Source organism: Sebastes umbrosus, chromosome 14 (genome assembly GCF_015220745.1).
Source record: "Sebastes umbrosus isolate fSebUmb1 chromosome 14, fSebUmb1.pri, whole genome shotgun sequence".
In the NCBI taxonomy this organism is placed as follows: domain Eukaryota; kingdom Metazoa; phylum Chordata; class Actinopteri; order Perciformes; family Sebastidae; genus Sebastes; species Sebastes umbrosus.
In genome coordinates this window covers 27687185-27705315 of record NC_051282.1, presented here as the reverse complement: position 1 = coordinate 27705315, position 18131 = coordinate 27687185, and the positions used below count along the sequence as shown (strand labels likewise).

General features: G+C 38.7%; 2 protein-coding genes across 3 annotated transcripts; one reads left to right on the top strand and one right to left on the bottom strand.

Moving 5' to 3' along the window:
• Window positions 1–851: 851 nt before the first annotated feature.
• On the top strand, window positions 852–8493 carry LOC119502076 (ER lumen protein-retaining receptor 2). The gene is made up of 5 exons (XM_037792914.1): window positions 852–1117; window positions 4221–4321; window positions 4421–4579; window positions 4723–4975; window positions 7116–8493. The coding sequence occupies exons 1-5, from the start codon at window positions 1027–1029 to the stop codon at window positions 7148–7150; spliced, it is 639 nt and encodes a 212-aa protein (XP_037648842.1). The 5' UTR covers window positions 852–1026; the 3' UTR covers window positions 7151–8493.
• A 1082-nt stretch (window positions 8494–9575) lies between these two features.
• LOC119501010 (lipid droplet assembly factor 1-like) lies at window positions 9576–11962 on the bottom strand. 2 transcript variants are annotated; one of them, XM_037791084.1, is made up of 5 exons: window positions 11803–11962; window positions 11501–11608; window positions 11230–11398; window positions 10973–11118; window positions 9576–10207 (listed from the first exon to the last, which is right to left on the bottom strand). In XM_037791084.1, the coding sequence occupies exons 2-5, from the start codon at window positions 11606–11608 to the stop codon at window positions 10145–10147; spliced, it is 486 nt and encodes a 161-aa protein (XP_037647012.1). In that variant the 5' UTR covers window positions 11803–11962; the 3' UTR covers window positions 9576–10144. The 2 variants fall into 2 exon arrangements, with proteins under 2 accessions (XP_037647012.1, XP_037647013.1); XM_037791085.1 differs by having other exon boundaries at window positions 11501–11617; window positions 11803–11956.
• Window positions 11963–18131: the final 6169 nt, after the last annotated feature.

Sequence of the window (18131 nt, the reverse complement as noted above, 5' to 3'; positions counted from 1 at the left end):
TCAAAGTCTCCCTTGGAAAAGAGGTTCTTAATCTCAATGGGACTAACCTGGTTAAATAAAGGTTAAAATATATATATATATATATATATATATATATAGTTCTCTTTTAATGCAAATTTAAGTGCTTTCAGTGTTTGTGAATTGTATTTTATCTCCAGGTCTCCCTTTGAAAAGAGGTTCTTAATCTCAATGGGACTTGTCTGGTTAAATAAAGGTTAAATAAAAAAATAAATAAAAATAAAATATATATACACACATATATATATATGTGTATATATATGAATATATATATATATATATTAATATTATTTTTATATATATATATTTTTTTCAGATTACAGTATATAAAGTTGCTAGAATTACCTCCACGTCGACCAGCTTCACCATTAAATCATCACCCATATAATGTATATATAGGTTCTTAATCTCGATGGGACTAACCTGGTTAAATAAAGGTTAAATAAAAAATAAAAAAAAATAAAAAAAATATATATATAGTTTCAGATTACAGTATATAAAGTTGTTAGAATTAGTTCCACGTCGATCAGTATTGACAACCCAACCCAGTGATGTATAATTAGCCTACATCATCTATCTGTCCCATTACACTGGGCCATTTTATGCTGTGCTAATATCAAAACTATGCTGTTTAACTAGCCTACTGTCTGGTCCCACCCTTTAATACATCCATGGTCCCACCCTGTGTAATAATGTCCCACCTCATGCATTCACAGGACTCTATAATAACATAATAATAGTTCTACTCTCCTTCCGTTCAGCTCATTGTGGGCGGATCCTTCTTGCAGCTGTCAGTCACATCTTTAGACCAATCAGAACGCTTCTGCGTGTTTTCGTCCCGCCCCCTTCCACGTCGACCTGCACTCTCGCCATATTTCCATCCTCTGTGTGAAGCTCCACAGCCCGGTTTACTGCTATTTCAGACTATTTCACACAACAGCTTTAAGTGTGAAACTTTAACTAAAGGAGAAAACATCTGCTAGAGTCTGTTTAACTCATCCTGCAACCATGAACGTGTTCAGACTGACAGGAGACCTCTCTCATCTGGCTGCTATCATCATCCTGCTGCTGAAGATATGGAAGAGCAGATCATGTGCAGGTAAACCCATAACTGTATATATTTAACTACACATGCTATAATAGTGTGCTCCTAACATTACTGATTCACTTTGCCTTTCTTTATATAGAGCAAACTGCTCGTTTTTACCTTCTATATCTTCTTATTTAGCAAGCTAGTTAGCTTCATGCTAACGTTTCCCACCCATTCATTAGACTCTAAGGCTAATAGCTTTAGCAGGCAATGAGCTAACTGCTGATAACAACTATCTGCACCTGTATCTGCTATATTTACTACATATTTATATTAAAATATTGAATTTAGTGTCAATAATGTCCAAATATAGCTTAACATCAGCTGATTTTGAAAGGATTTAGGTAGCCACTCAGGTGCCTGCTGCTTAGTAGATCACTGAGCAAATTATACTTTATTAATACAACGTTTATCATTTATTAATTTGGGTTTTTCTTGCTTTAGTTTCACTGTTTTGTTTTTGTTTTCTCTACACTAAACTCCACTTCATCGATTCACTCCTGCTCTGTTAGTTTGAAGTTTGGTGCTCGATTTTTTTGGTCTGGCTTCTGACGTGGCGTTCTAGAGGGCGCTAGGGAAGTAGCTAACCTGCTTTTAGTAGTTTGTGTTACTTACCATGCTTAGTTTCCATAGCTCTTATAACATTTTATGTATATGCATTGTTTATGTATTTAACTGTACATTCAGGTGTAAAGTCAAGAGAACACATTGGTAGATCCTCCTTAGCTTATGAGGAGAAGTGTCATGATTGGTCTGCAAAGCTGGATTGCTGATTGGAGGTTCAAAGGTTATGTTAGGTTACAACTAAGAGTTGGTAGCTAACCTGCTAGTAGTAGTTTGTTTTACTTACCATGCTTAGTTTCCATAGGTCTTATAACATTTTATGTATATGCATTATTTATGTATTTAACTGTACATTCAGGTGTAAAGTCAAGAGAACACATTGGTAGATCCTCCTTAGCTTATAAGGAGAAGTGTCATGATTGGTCTGCAAAGCTGGATTGCTGATTGGAGGTTCAAAGGTTATGTTAGGTTACAACTAAGAGTTGGTAGCTAACCTGCTAGTAGTAGTTTGTGTTACTTTCTCTTCTACCATGCTTAATTTCTGTAGCTCTTATAACATTTATGTATATGCATTATTTATGTATTAAACTGCACATTGAAGAACACAGATAACAGTGAATTCATGTGTAAAGTCAAGAGGTTATGAGGAGAAGTGTCATGATTGGTTTGCAAAGCTGGAGGTCTGACTGAAGGTTCAAAGGTTATGTTAGGTTACAACTAAGTGTTGGTATTGTTATGTATAATTTAGGGTAACCTGCTAAAGTAGTTTGTGTTACTTACCATGCTTAATTTCCATAGCTCTTATAACAATTATGTATATGTATTATTTACACTGATAACAGTGAATTCTGGTGTAAAGTCAAGAGGACACATTGGTGGATCCTCCTTTGGTTATGAGGAGAAGTGTCATGATTTGTCTGCAAAGCTGGATTGCTGATTGGAGGTTCAAAGGTTATGTTAGGTTACAACTAAGAGTTGGTATTGTTATGTATAGTTTAGGCTAACATGGACAGATATTGCCTTGTTGTATCTACATATAAGTTATATATTAAGTTTAAAATGTTTCTCATAGAGAGTTATTTTAGAAAGTCCATAATCTGTAAATCAAGTTAATTTTATTTCTATAGCCTAAAGTCACAACTCATACATTTGCCTTTAATGAGATAAAAGGGGGAAAAAATACAAAAAGCTTCCTCTTCTAGGACTGACATAAATGCAATCGTGTATAGTAGAGAGAAATAACAATAGTATAATTACACAATGGTGAAACAGAATGACAATATTAGGTAAATAAAATGCAGAGAGAAGACATTGATCAATGTTAAAGTTCTGCCAAGCACTGGTAGGACCCCAAAACTGCATCTGTACCATGAAGACCTGGAGTACAGAGTAAAGAGTACATACTATACATACACTGCAGAGACAAAACTCAAGATATCATTCACACAGAGGGAAGAAGAAAAGAGACGGAGATGCTAAGAGAGGATGAAGCAGTTACACTGTAGTAGACAACATATCATGTGAGAACAGGTATAAGCAAAGATGCATAAAGGACTTGCTTACCCTTTGCGGGGCCCTGGAGCCTATCCCAGCATGAATTAGACTGAGAACTAGGGGTACATTTTTGGAAAGGTCGCCAGGCTATCACAGGGCTGACATATACAACAGTTCAGTTCAATCAATCAATTTGATTTAGAGTTTCCAGTTCACCTAACCTGCATCTCTTGAGACTGTGGGAGGAAACCCAAGCAGACGCAAAGAATATACAACACCTCACAGAAAGGCTGGCAGGTTCAAACCAAGAACCTTTTTGCTAAGGCGTCAGTGCTAGTTAACCACCCTGCCGCTCTGTGTGCATCTTAAAGCATGTTAAGTTTATTTGCAAGATAAACATCGTAATGTTTAAGCATGGTAAAGGTCAGGGAAAGATGTGTGAAGGATGTCCATCTATGTCCTTGGAACCAAAATACTGTTGTAAGAGGCTGCTGTGATCAGGTCAGAGATGCATACAGGCCACTTGTTTTCTGTTGATGCCCTGTGATGTCTGTACTGTTTAAGTTAAAGAACACAAATCCATGAGTGGCTCCTATGCCAACCTGAGAGGTCATCGCTTTGTGCACTTCCACTAAGATAGCATTAGTTAGGAAAGTAAGTAAGATTGACTGTAAATAAGGGACACTATTATACATAATAGAAAATAACAGCGAGCACATCTCCAAATCTTGAACAGTATCGGGTGCCAGGTAGTGGTAAGAACAGAAGAAACAAATTACCGGCACTCACAGATAAAGAGTCTTTATCTGTGAGTGCCGGTGATTTATTTCTTTTACACTACTATACATGCAATGTTATTATTTCTGCCTATAAAAACAAGTCCAAAAGGTCTGAGATTGCTGATTTATCCAGATAAATATTCATCATGTTTCCAGTAGATGTCACCGTTCAACAAGGAAAAGCAGTTATGATTCATGTTTTATCCAAACTACTTGTTCTGAAGTTGGTGATGGCTCAACATAAATGTTAAATCTGCTTTATATTTCTCTTAAAGGTATCTCTGGAAAGAGCCAAATTCTGTTTGCTATAGTGTTCACCGCGCGCTACTTGGATCTGCTCACCTCCTTCATCTCCCTCTATAACACATGCATGAAGGTAAGACGTCAGTCACACCTCAGCTCTCTGACCAGCAGCATTTTATACAAGTCACGTATTTCTCCCCGGTGCCTTCAATGACGAGCTGTTGTTTACCAGGTGATCTACATCGGCTGTGCGTATGCCACCGTCTACCTGATCTACGCGAAGTTCAGGGCCACCTACGATGGCAACCATGACAGTTTCAGAGTGGAGTTCCTGGTCGTCCCCGTCGGGGGTCTTGCTGTTCTCATCAACCACGACTTCGCTCTCCTGGAGGTGGGTTCGACCTCCTGTATTGTTGTCAGAGCAAAAAAAGCTGACCACTATGTTGTCTAATCTTACTGCAGGATGAATTATATTAATTGTCTAAAAGTTAATTGTATTACTGCACATTTATGTGTAAATGTATCCGTCATCAGATCCTGTGGACGTTCTCCATCTACCTGGAGTCGGTGGCAATCCTGCCGCAGCTCTTCATGATCAGCAAGACTGGCGAGGCGGAGACGATCACCACCCACTACCTGTTCTGCCTGGGCCTGTATCGGGCTCTCTATCTCTTCAACTGGATCTGGCGTTTCTACTTTGAAGGCTTCTTTGACCTGATCGCCATCGTGGCCGGTTTGGTCCAGACTGTCCTCTACTGTGACTTCTTCTACCTTTATGTCACCAAAGGTGGGTTTCCGGCTTTATGTCATTAGACAGATCAAACTAAGGAAATAAGAGAGTAATTATCCGGCAATACTTGGGGAACAAAATTATTAATTATTATTTTTTTTACTGTATAAGGACATTTGTTATACACATGAAATATTTCTAAATGAGCAATTATTATGTTTCTTATTCAGCTACAGTAAAAAGCATAAAGGACTGGTTCACTTTTTTTTTCTATCCTCCTGGCCGTGACGCGATCGAGTAGCGATAAAGTAACTTCGATGAAGGAGAGCCACAGTCCTTCTTCCTTATAAAACTTAATTCTAAGGTTATCTGAAACTAATGAGGCTTTAGCGGTGTGAATTTTATGAATCAAGTGGTCTTTTTAGTACAAAATTACGTCATTTATTACTGCAAGGAAACCCTCTCCCAGGAAACACACAAAGGGGGATTTTGTGCTGAAAAAGATTGTCAGTTTGGAAGTACGCACTTGATTTGGTCAACCCAGTCTGCTGAAGCCTCATATTAGCATCGGTTGAACTTCACAAACCATTACTTACAAAACCAGGACTGTGGATTGTGTCCCCTATTTCTTACAGTCCGCTTGTGAGTAAAGTCAAGACAGTTCAAGGTCTTTTCCTTCACCAATAAACACACTCCTCAATCACATCACAGTGCTTCCAAAACGGCAGCTATTCACTCTAGTGCAACATTTGTTGCTACTAGAGCCACTTATTTCTGTATATTAACGTCAATACAGTGGTTTTCTTTGAGCCAATATCTAGTTGAGGAACTTTTCAACTTCTTAATTGATTTGGTGGTTGTTACTTGCAGCCTGTTCCCACCACAGGACCTTTTCCAGGAACCTTTATAAATGAACGCAAGACACTTATTTGCATTTCCACCGCACAAACTATTTATTTATTCTCAGGGGCACTGCACATTGATTAACGTCACTGTACATGTGCTAGTGTTAACCAAAAGGCAGATTTTCAACTGTTGTCCCTCGGCCTGATGTTAAAATTGGCCATTAAAACAATAAATAAAACACTGAACATATAAAATTAGAATAGGAGAAAGGAAACTAGAATCTAAGTTCCGTTCCTCCTGGCTCCCCAAAAGTCTTTTGGGCTAGGAACTCTAGAGAAAAAACATGTTTTTTTCCATTTTATTTAACCTTTAATTTCCCCTTGAGATTTAGCATTTCTCTTAAGGCCCAGACACGCCAATCCGTCATCAAAGAACTAGCGGCGATGAAGGCCGACTGTTGTGTCGCCTCACATCGCCTTTGTCTTGGTCGACGTTGCATTTGAACACACCGCAAAGACTACAGCCGACGGCCTGTTAGCACGTACAGTCTGCGCCTGCGTGAGAGGAAAAAACTCTCCACACCAGCAGGCGGCGGTAGTCTGTATTCATCATTCAAAAAGGGAAACACGGGCAGATTAGAGCCGACGGTGCGGGACACACCGCAAAAACTAGGGCGACAGACGCTCATCGACGGCCCCAAACTGTCGGACGGCCGATCGTCGGCTTGGTGTGTCAGGGCCTTTACAAATTTCACATAAAAGAATAACAGAATTAACAAAACAGCAAAAAAGTTAAAACAAAAAACATAAGAAATTTCACATTAAAGAAACAAGCAGTTGCCATTTGTTTTATGTTGTACAGCAGAAATAAATATGCATAAAACACTCAGCAGATTGTCTGTTTTGGAGACAGACATTTGGAGTTTTCAGTTTCCTTTTCCACCTCTGAGTTTCTCCTTCCATTCAAACACAGAAGAATAAGAACAATAGGTCTCTTTGTTGGATCTTCTGTGTGAAAATGTGTCTCAAACACTCCGTTAATTTTTAATAATCTGTCATCGGTCTAAACTGCCTAATCTTCACGGTTCTTTAGATGGGGTTGGAACAGGAATGTGCACATGGGTCTTTTAGTTTAATTCTTCGAGCTTTCTACTTCTTGGAAGTGTTTCGTTGAAAGGGGCAACCACAGGGGGGGATACTTCTGAACACAAGTCAATGGATTAAAAGCTCCTTGAAAAAGGAAACTCTTTCAAACGATCAAATCAAAGTGTTTTAAATCATCTATGGCAGCATGAACATATACCGGTCCTGTGATGGTTTCTGACAGTCTATCTTTCTATCTCACCCCTCAGTGTTGAAAGGCAAGAAGCTGAGCCTGCCGGCGTAAAATACACAGAAGGAGACGGAGACTCCCAGCAGACTCAGGGGGGTGTGGAGATGACATCATGTAATCTCGTGACCTACAGCAAAAGATGCCTGAGACAGAGAGCCAACTATCGTGGGGAAAAACACTAGTCTTCTTGATGATCGCTGATTGATCTGGTAAATGCCAACAAACACCAGAGCTGAACAAAAACCATGCCAGGTCAACCTTTGGATTTCTGTGTTCAGCATCTTGCCTTAAACTTCTTTTCATTGCTGTTCAAATAGGAGGAAAGGCTTTTTTTTTTTCTACATGTGAGGTGTATACGCTTGTTTTTTATTTTTTTATAATGTCACAAATAGGGTCGACTCTGAGAAGTACCTTGTTTGACTTGGTAATGAAATGCACAAATGTACAGTCTTATTAAAGAGTGAGATAAAGAGGTAATGTATCTGAGTGCCTGATGGGGATTGTGTCCGCTTTCTCACCGTATTTTATTTTATTTTTTACTTTTTTTTTGTCTGCATAAACTGTAATACATGAACCTTCTCATGGGAATATTTAAAGATGCCAACAGCAACACTTTCACGCCAACACACACGTGCATTTTGTAAAAACATTGCTTTCTAAAATTGCTCAAAACAACATTTTAACTCGTCTATAAATCTGAAACTTTTTGTAAACAGACCTCATAAGAGAATTTGTAGTTTCATCTTAAGTTTAAGAAGTAACCAATGAAATAAATTACTTTACTGCCAGCAGTCTTTTGGACATAGACGTCAGTATTTTCAAATGGTGGCTATCTCACTTGGAATTAAACCTTTCATGTGTTTATTGATATTTTTTTTTTTCCTCAGCTGACTGTATTGAAGAAAATAAAATGCACCAGTTGTTTTATAGCTTTAATGTAGATTTCACACAATCTTTAAACAACGCTACATCACATTTTGGATGTATATAGAGCACAAACTTTGTTTCTGCTAGCATCGCACCCTGTAACAAACTCACAAACACCTTCAAACAGTGACATGTCGGTCATCTCGAGGTTGAAGTCAAGAGTTAAGCAATAAGGAGTGGCTAAATGATGATATTTGGCATGTAAATCCTCCAGCACTTTGACTGGTTGTGACATTTCAAATGTTAACTGTATGTCTGAAGTTTGGATAATTAAACAGATCTTACATGGTGCTGGTCTATAATTGAGTAGGGGTGATCAGTGTTCAATGGGTGCATTTCTATTACATTTTAAGGCCTCATGTTAATTTTTTATTTTTTTTCAAATTACTCGTTCCTAAAGGATTATTTCAACTTTTTATGTCTTTTTTTTTGCATGATATCACCTCCATTAAAGATTTTATGAGAATCACCCTCTGTTGTCGCTGTTTGATTATTTAAATCATACAAGCACAGATGAGACCCACACCTTTTTTTTTTTTAAAGGTGCATTGTGGAGTTTTTGACCACTAGTAGCGCTGTGGACAGTGGTAGAGGAAATATTCAGATCCTTTACTGAGGCTGAAGTATTAATACCCAATTAATATGTAAATATCCTGGCTTGAAAATGTTACTTAAGTAAAAGTATGTAACTATAATCAGGAAAATGTACTTAAAGGTGCTCTATATGATATCCAGAGCATTAATAGCATCAAATAACTATTTGCTATGTAAAGATGTAGAGGAGTAATGTCTACCTGAGCAGAGAGTGAAGTCACTCTCCCTCTGTGTGTGTTGTAATCTGAGATTTTCCTCACTTTGTTGACAGAGCCGGGCCGACCGCGCATGTTTTTCGTGCATGTGGGTGTGCCCCACTGTCTAGCTCACAACGCCGCTCTGCACTGCTCTCATACGGCGGTTACAGTTGATGGCGCCATTGCGGTAGCGTAGCACCCACCTTCCAGTTCCCCACCAGATTAACACTATAATCTCTGTTAGCGGTGTTGCCGTTGTTAGCACTGTTGGTACCGTTAGCTGCGAACCGCCGGCTCAGTCAATAGCATGTTGAGAGCTGTACGGAAGCAATAGAAATGCCCCCAATCTTGCATTTAGCACCTTTAAAGTATTAATAGTAAAAGTACTCAATGCAGAAAAATGTCCCCTGTGACTGTTATACTATTAAATATTATATCACATTATTATTACTCATAACACGTTACACAGAACATATGCTTAGTAAACTCAGTTTACTCCGATAAAGATTATTGCAGCCAAAATACATACTAAGGATAGACAGTTTATTACCAAACTCATCTCATGTTCTTTGTAATACATGAGGATATTGTCTCATAAAGAAAAATGTATAATAGTTATACTACATAATAATAATAAATCAATTGGTGTGTGCCAAACAACAGATAATCTATCACTAATAATACATTGTTTTGGATCCATTATATTTTAAAGCCAAGAAATGTTTCCACCTCTGTTTAGACAGAAGACCAAACAACACATGTTCATTCTGATGAGCATTTATTCAAAGCTGCATTACAAACGTACAACATTGTGCTCTTTGAAAAATGTAACAGCAAACATAAACATGCAAGTTATTTGGTAGTGCATTTCTTTTGTAGGCATGTGCATCAGATATCTGCAGACATACACAGGCTGAAAAACAGAATATAAATAGTGCATGGCTTATTTGGATGAGTCAACATTGTTCGCCATTTCAAGATTTGTGTGTAGTGCAAATGTAGAATAAAATAATGTCTTGTATATGACTATTAAGGCAAGATTAGTATATCCATGTAGACGCTTTATACTTGTATAAAATGTCTACAAATATAGCGATAATGACTCTTTAGAAAAATATGTAGTAACAATAGACATTCATTTAGACATTCAGTAACTGTTAGGGAGTCTTTGTGCTTAGAGAATCAGTTACATACAGTACAGTAAGCTGCATTCAAGGGTCGGAATCCTCTGAATCCCACCAACCGAGCTTCAGTAGTGCTGATTTAAGGTGATTTTGAGCTGTTCTGTGTGAAAGTTGACCATCGAGAGAGAAGAAGAAGAAGAATCGAGCTACTGCGTTTCCTTCAGTTTTGAAGTTTCATATTCACTCTCCTCCTCCTGGACTTTACCTTGCTGGTAGAAATGAAGGACAACAGAGAAGAAAAATAAATACAGTGTGGAAACAATGTCACAGATTTTAATATTGAAATTGCACTCTGTTTGATTTGCACTGAAATTGCACCTTTATTTTGCTTTTTTAAAATTATATTTATTGTTACTATTATTATTATTTATTATTATTATTATTATTATTATTATTTTATTTTAACCTATTTTAAACTTTTTATTTGTATTTATTCATTATATACGCTTTTATTCTTCCTAACTGTGTCTTTTATAAACTTCTTTATGTTAAAAGACGTTTTAGGCACTTTTATTTCTCTTCTTTTGTCTTTAACTTTTTTTAACCTTCACGATGTAAAGCACCTTGAGCTGCATCTGTGTGTGAAATGTGCCACATAAATAAACTTGCCTCGCCTATGAATGTGTGTAATTACCGTTTTACAATAGAGGATGACTAAACTTCATTGATTTTATTGTATCACTGACGTTTCAGTATATATTACCCCAGTGGTTCCCAAACTTCCCAAAGCTTCCCAAAGCTCTAAGCTGACACAATTTAGACCACGGACCCCCATTTGATAAGATTTTGTCCCAAGGGTGCCCCATCTGATACGGTTTTTGCTTTTTGATGTTTCATTACAGAAAGTGTATGAAACCCATGACCAAATAGACAATAAAATCATGTGTGCTTTCATCTATTTCTTTTAAAAAATACACTCTGAAACCCTGGTGTGCATTCACCAAACACCTCTTGCTGATTCTACAGTACATTACCTTTATCAGATGCGGGTAATAGCGGATGAGGATGTTGGACATGGTGATATAAAGCACATTTAAGATGACTGAAACCATGACAGAGAAGAGGGCGATGCCAGAGAGCACACTCAGCAGGGTCAACCCTCCTACAAACAACAGGAACACTGACACACACACAGAAAAAACATGTTTTTGGTTAATAAAAAGTACAGTCAGATGAGTTCATTTCAGCTTTTAGGAGATAGGAAACATGTTTTTGATATGATTACACTTACCTTCAAAGAAAACCAAACCTACTGCCGACATAATAAAGGTCACAAGAGCAAAAGAGAGGAAAAGTCCGACAGGGATTGCAGACATGAAGCCGAACACCAACAAAGTGAGAGCGAGGAAAGGGTGGCTGCTCAGGTACTGCCCCATTCTGGTGCTCATCACCTGTGCTACCTGTTAAAGAGAGGAAGACATGAAGCAGCTATCATTTACAGATTTGCTTATGGAAAAGCAAACATATTTTTTGACAGATGCAGGTGTTTAGTTTTGTGTTACCTTGGGGTCATCATAAAAGCTGTTCAACATTGTGTTCCAACGTCCCCACAGCTGCTGGAGGTCAGTCACACCGTTGTTGCTGCTGCTGTGCTGCATCTCCATTGGCATCTGACCAGACTGCATGTCAAGAGGAAAACTGAGTCAGACTGACAGCTAGTTAGTGCATTCCTTCTTTTAAATTCAAAGTTTAGACTCAAGGATTCAAGTGAGCAACAGTGACTGTAACAGAAGACAAGCCTTAACCAAACAGCTGTACTGTAAAACACCATAAATGAACATTTCTGAAATCAAAGTTAACAAACCTGAGCAATGTAGTAAACCCGGTTTGGCTCTCAGCTCACAACATATGAATCTGTGTCCGGGTGTTGCCTCCTACACTCCAACAGTAGCAACACCCTTTTCAGAAACACACCTTCTTCTTCTTCCTCCTCCTCCTCCTTCTTCTTCCTCTTCTGGATTCCTGGTAGAGAGACTCTAAAAGGATTGTGGGTATTGTTGCTGCCATCTACTGTTCACCAAATATGATTCAGCACAACACTGGGAGCTTCACTCTGCAAAGGAATTGCTTCAGTGTTGTTATATATAATATACATGTTAAGTATTTTCTAAATTATTGGGAAAGAAATTAACGCTTTCTTTAATTGCAATTTGGCGAGGAAAAACTGTCATGGCAATTTTCAAAGGGGTCCTTTGACCTCTGACCTTAAGTAATGTGAATGAAAATGGGTTCTATGGTTACCCACGAGTCTCCCCTTTACAGACATGCCCACTTTATGATAATCACATGCAGTTTGGGGAAAGTCATAGTCAAGTCAGCACACTGACACACTGACAGCTGTTGTTGCCTGTTGGGCTGCAGTTTGCCATGTTTTGATTTGAGCATATTTTCTTTATGCTAATTGCAGTACCTGTGAGGGTTTCTGGACAACATTTGTTATTGTTTTGTGTTGTTAATTGATTTACAATAATAAATATATACATACATTTGCATAAAGCAGCATATTTGCCCACTCCCATGTTGATAAGAGTATTAAATACTTGACAAATCTCCCTTTAAGGTACATTTTGAACAGATAAAAAAATGTGATTAATCACTGACAGTCAACGCGATTAAATATTTTGATTGACAGCTCTAATTTTTTTTTTATTTTTAACTCAACAAAGTGAGTACACTGACATGAAGTGTTTTAATATGACCTGTCCATGTATTTGTTTTTACTAACTGCTTGCCTGCTTTTTATGTTGTCGTTTCCTTTGTTTGGTGAGCCGGAGACAAATTACCACCCTGGTGGACAATAAAGATTTATTGTATTGTAATGTATATTAAACTAAATATCAAAATAAATTAGAAAATAAATGTGAGCAATACATTTAGCCAAAAATAAACACTAATAAGCAGCAAAAATAACCAGTTAATTAGAAATAAATAAAGAATATATTCGTGTTTTTATTTATTATTTACTTGTGGAAATAATATGGAATTAATTCAGTGGAAATACTACAGGAATTTATACTGATTAGTGGTATTCTTGTTATTGTGATAAGGTATCAGTTTATTTATTATTATTAGTGTTCAGCACCTTACAGTGGTCACAGTGAGGGACTGCAACACTTCCTCTAACTAGCTCTGTGGGCGGCCTTGCCAGATTGGGCTGGTTATCACCCTATTGGGCTACAATCTGATCTGGCAACACTGTCTGTGGTTGTGTCCCTCACATATAAATCATCCAATCTACAATCATCCAATCTACTTCAAGCACACTGAGCATGTGCAGCAGCAAAGGGCGGGACTTCCGGGTTCTGCAGACTGAATCCAGCATGTCGGGTCCACAGCCGGCTTTTCACTTTTGCTGTTGGAGGCTGGATATACTAATGTTACAATTGGACTCTTCTTTGTCAACACGAGCGGATAACTGGAATCAGAATCAAGCCAGAGTGTTTCATTGCTGTGTCTGACTGTGAGTAAACCAACATGGCTGTGTTTTGTTTTCCCCCATGAGTAAGACTACTTCCTGTTTGTATGACTTGAACTTATAACACTAATAATGTTACCGCCAGCAAAATAGGCTACCTCCGTAAATTAAATCCATGCTCTACTTTATAACAGCAGAGGTTATATCAAAGCAACACCTATTGGGAAATTATGGCTGTTAAATGTATTTATATCACAGATGTTTCTGACTAGGAGTCACCTCCACCTGTCAGGGTGGATTTAGTGATTTGGGGGCCACAGGCAAACCATTGTCTTACTTTATTTTTCACCTTTTCTCTAACTGCCCACTGAGCAAAGACACGTCCAAAAGACATCCAGTGAGAAGCCAGAAGGAATGTTTTTGCAACATCTTCTTTAAACGTCTTTTTAACGTTCAACTATTTATGTTAACCTGGGTTGCTCGTCAACAGACGTCCAAAAGGGGTCCTAGTCAGACGTCTAGATATTGAACCCATTTTGCACGTCCGCAGATGTCCAACAAGGCCCCCTAACCACACGTTCACATATTGAACTCAACTTGCACGTCCACCAGACGTATAAAAGTGGGTCTGGACTGACGGACGTTATACAGACATGATCTGAACGTCTTCTTGACGTCACATGTTTGCTGGTTGGGATTGTTGGGATTGTCAGTGGTAGAAGAAGGTGAAGTCTGCCCCAAAGGCCAAGCAATGGGCACTGCACAGTAGTTGAATTAATGGCGAACACACAACCTTGACATCAGTATAATCGTAATTTATATGCACAGCTCATTATTAGTGTGATTATAAGAAATAACAGCACCATCAGTATTGGTAATAGTTGCAATTATAAAGAGCTGTTTTCTGATGCGGAGACTTCCTGCTACAGATCATAACAGTGCCAAGATAGCATCCACATATCTTCTCCGGCATATTACTCATTGTCATTTAAGGACCTCTGTCCACTAATTATGAAGGATGTCATGGCCAGCCTTCTCTGCTTCTGCCTAATTACGCCATAAACCACCAATCGTCTTTATCGGACAGGTGATGAATTATCAAATGATTAGTTTGTGGGTTAAAGGAGGCCGTCTTTCTCTCTTATCTTCTCTCAGGTGAATAAAATTTGGGCGACTTTTAGCTACGGATTAAGAATACTTTTCTGAATGTCCCTTATATTCAGATTACAAACATGAGGGAAATCACAGCAGTATTTCTCCAGCAATCCAGTAGAGGGGGTTCACAGCTGTCACACCGAAACTGCTCCTTAGAAATAACGACCACACTTTCATCCCATCTGATCTGTGCTGCTATTAGATGGCGACCGCCAGATTTCTCCGTGAGGCTGATCAGAATGTTAAATGACTGAACTTCACCACCGCCGCAGATTACTTCTTCAATCAAAGATATGAGTTGCCACGGCCACCCACAAATTAAGTTTAGCCCCTAGAGTTTTGGATGGCATTAGATGTATGTGGGCACATAACTCCGATGGAAACTGTGGTCTGTGTTGACCCTAAGAGACACCCCCGGGACCGCTGATGATAACTTACTGTATTTGGAGCCTTTATAGCTGCGGGCCATACTAATTAATCACTCTCTTTTTGTATTGAGTACAGAGGAATGATTTGGTAAGAGAGAGAGACTGCATCCACTGCTCTCCAGACTGCTAAACACAATGAACTCAGTGAACCAAGGCTGGTGAGTGTGCAGTTTGTGTATTTATGCACACAAGACAAGGAATTCCCAATTTCTGCTGTCCTGTTTTTTTTTTACTCCAGACTATTACTTTTATGACTCTCTCACATCATATTACACCTCATTTCCCCATTTGTCTGTCCTGTACTCTTACCGCCTGCTTGCTGCCATGCTTAACCACACATCGACCTGGATGTTCAACTCAGTTTTTTTAGGCTTTATCTTCTGTCACAGCTGGAAAACATCTGGGAGAGCAAACTGCCTGTGGCTAAACAGTCAATAGTTGTGCTGATCTGCTCCATACTACTTACTAATTGTATGTACTATTTAAAAATGATGACTGACTGCATTTGGAGTTATTATAGTGGTTCAAACTTTTTGGTTTGTGACCCCTTAAACTAAAACAATATCTACTTGCAACTCATCATAATAGGTTGTATACAGTAATATACTTGCAGTTGTAAGCAGTTCCCTATTTTTTAGTCTCGAAGAATTAAAATTATTCAGTAATTTACAAGAAAAAAAGAGCAAAGCCTAAATAAATAATCATAACTGTGTTTAATATAATATGTATTTTTTTGTGATTTCCTCTTCTGTTAAGGCCCAGACACACCAAACCGACATCAGAGAAATAGTAGAGACAAAGGCCGCCTGTTGCGTCGCCTCACGTCGCCCGAGTCTTGGCCAAAAAGTTGCATTTGAACACAGCGCAAAGACTACAGCCGACGGCCAACTACCAGGTACATTCTGCGTCTGCGTGAGATGAAATAACTCTCCACACCAGCAGGCGGCGGTAGTCTGTATTTGTCATTCAAAAAGGGAAACCAGAAGACAGAGGACGGCGGATATACGAGCCGTTGTTATGATACGTACATGAAATAAAGCGCCGTTTGACGACCATTTTCACACCTCTCTCACTCACCACTTAGCTTCATTCCAGATGTCGTTGTGAAATTATCCCTGTATTGGAACGATCAGATGAGATGAAGATGAAAGATGAGAAGAGTTGTGTTTTTCCTCTTGACTTTACTTGTTTGCTTGCTTTCATCACATCCGTTTCTCCTCTCGTGCACTGGTTCTTTTAATCTGAACAGCCAATCAGAGTGATTTCTCTCATCATCGGGCTCTGCCGCCGATTCAACATGCTGAATCGGCCCGAAAAACCTCAGACACGGCCAGACTAGAGCTGACGGTGCGGGACACACTGCAAAAACTAGGGCAGCAGACGCTCACTGACGGCCCGAAAGTGGCCTAGTGTGTCAGGGCCGGTCTCGACCGTACTCTATAATTTAGAGACCCAACAAGAGATCCCCCATTAGCATGCACTCGGTGCAACAGTGGCGAGAAAAAACTCCCCTTTAACAGGTAGAAACCTTGGGCAGAACCCGGCCATCTGCCTCAACCGGTTGGGTATAAAGTATGTACATAGTATACATACTTTACTGTTTAACAAAAGATTTAATTCTATGTTTTCCCAGCTCTTTCCGAGCTGTCTCCTCATCACCATTTCATTTCATTATTTTTTGGGGCAGCTGTGAGTAGCTCCTTCATTTCCTTCGTGCATTGTCTTGTTGGACAATAACGTACAACAACAAAAAAAAATCATTATTTATATGTAGTATGGATTTGGGGCACAGCTTTTGTCCAGAAAATGAAAGACCAGCTGTTAAAGAGAGTGTGATTTTTAATTCTATTCTCCTAGGTACATGATAAAATAAAATGTTACTAGATCTTCCACAACTTAAACTATTATGGATTTTATTCAGATGACATCATGGCATCAAAAATGTATGAAAAAAAAAAGTTCAAAACAATTTAATGTACCTGTGAAAGTGTTGTTATGCAATGCACTGCCACAGTGTGTTAACCTGGCTGAACTCAATATTATCTATCACTTCCTGAAGTAATCAATGTCAAGCAAATCAAATACGATCATCATTAGGTTGCATTAAGTTTGTACTTTAAAAAAGGCAACAACTGGTAAAAATATATTACTTGTTTTAATCTGAAACAGCACATACTCATTTGTAGCTCAACTATTAAACCAGAAAGTGTAAAATAATATAATCTGTTATTTTTCGCCATAAACCTCACATTAGAAAAATATTTTAACTTCATAAACGATGTGATTGCAGCTCACCAAACATGTTTAAAATATGCCACATACAATATTTTAAACTTTTCCTGTTGAACAAAGTAAGACAGATGACCGTAAAAGAGTTGTTTCATGGCTCCTCCCGAGACAAATGACTCCTGTGACAAAGCTCCTCTACTTGAGAGTAGATGAAAATTTAATGTTCTTAATGTGTTCCATATAGCTGTGGTGCAGAGATATATCTGAGTGTCTGAGAGCAAATCGACTGTACGATACGTCTGCTGGCATGTGGCGAGAGTCGCTCAACATATTGCAGCCAGGATGTGATTGATGGGCTGTCAGTAAATTCCAATTTGCATCCGCTGATTGTAAAAACGAATCACTGAGAGAGGAGGAGCATAAAGTAGCCGGTAATCCCCTGTGGTTCCATGTTGACTGATGCATGTCCACCTATTGTTTGGCCTCTAAAATGATATCATATGTTGCATCATTGGCGTCTGTCCCTCATTGGAGAAAGGTCTATCTCAGTGGGCAAATCTGGCCAATGCTGAAGTGCCTTAAACCTGCATTCTCTCTAACAGCCAGCAGGGGGCGACTCCTCTGGTTGCAAAAAGAAGTCTGATTTTATAGAAGTCTATGAGAAAATGAGCCTACTTCTCACTTGATCTATTACCTCAGTAAACATTGTAAACATGAGTTTATGGTCTCAATCGCTAGTTTCAAGTCTTCTTCAATACAGCATGATGTTCATTTAGTAAATTATGGTCCCATTTAGAGTCAAATAGACCATAAAGCAGGGGATGCTTTAGGGCGGGGCTACCTTGTGATTGACAAGTCGCTACCACGGCGTTGTCCGTGTTTTCGTCTTTATCACAGTGTGTTCGT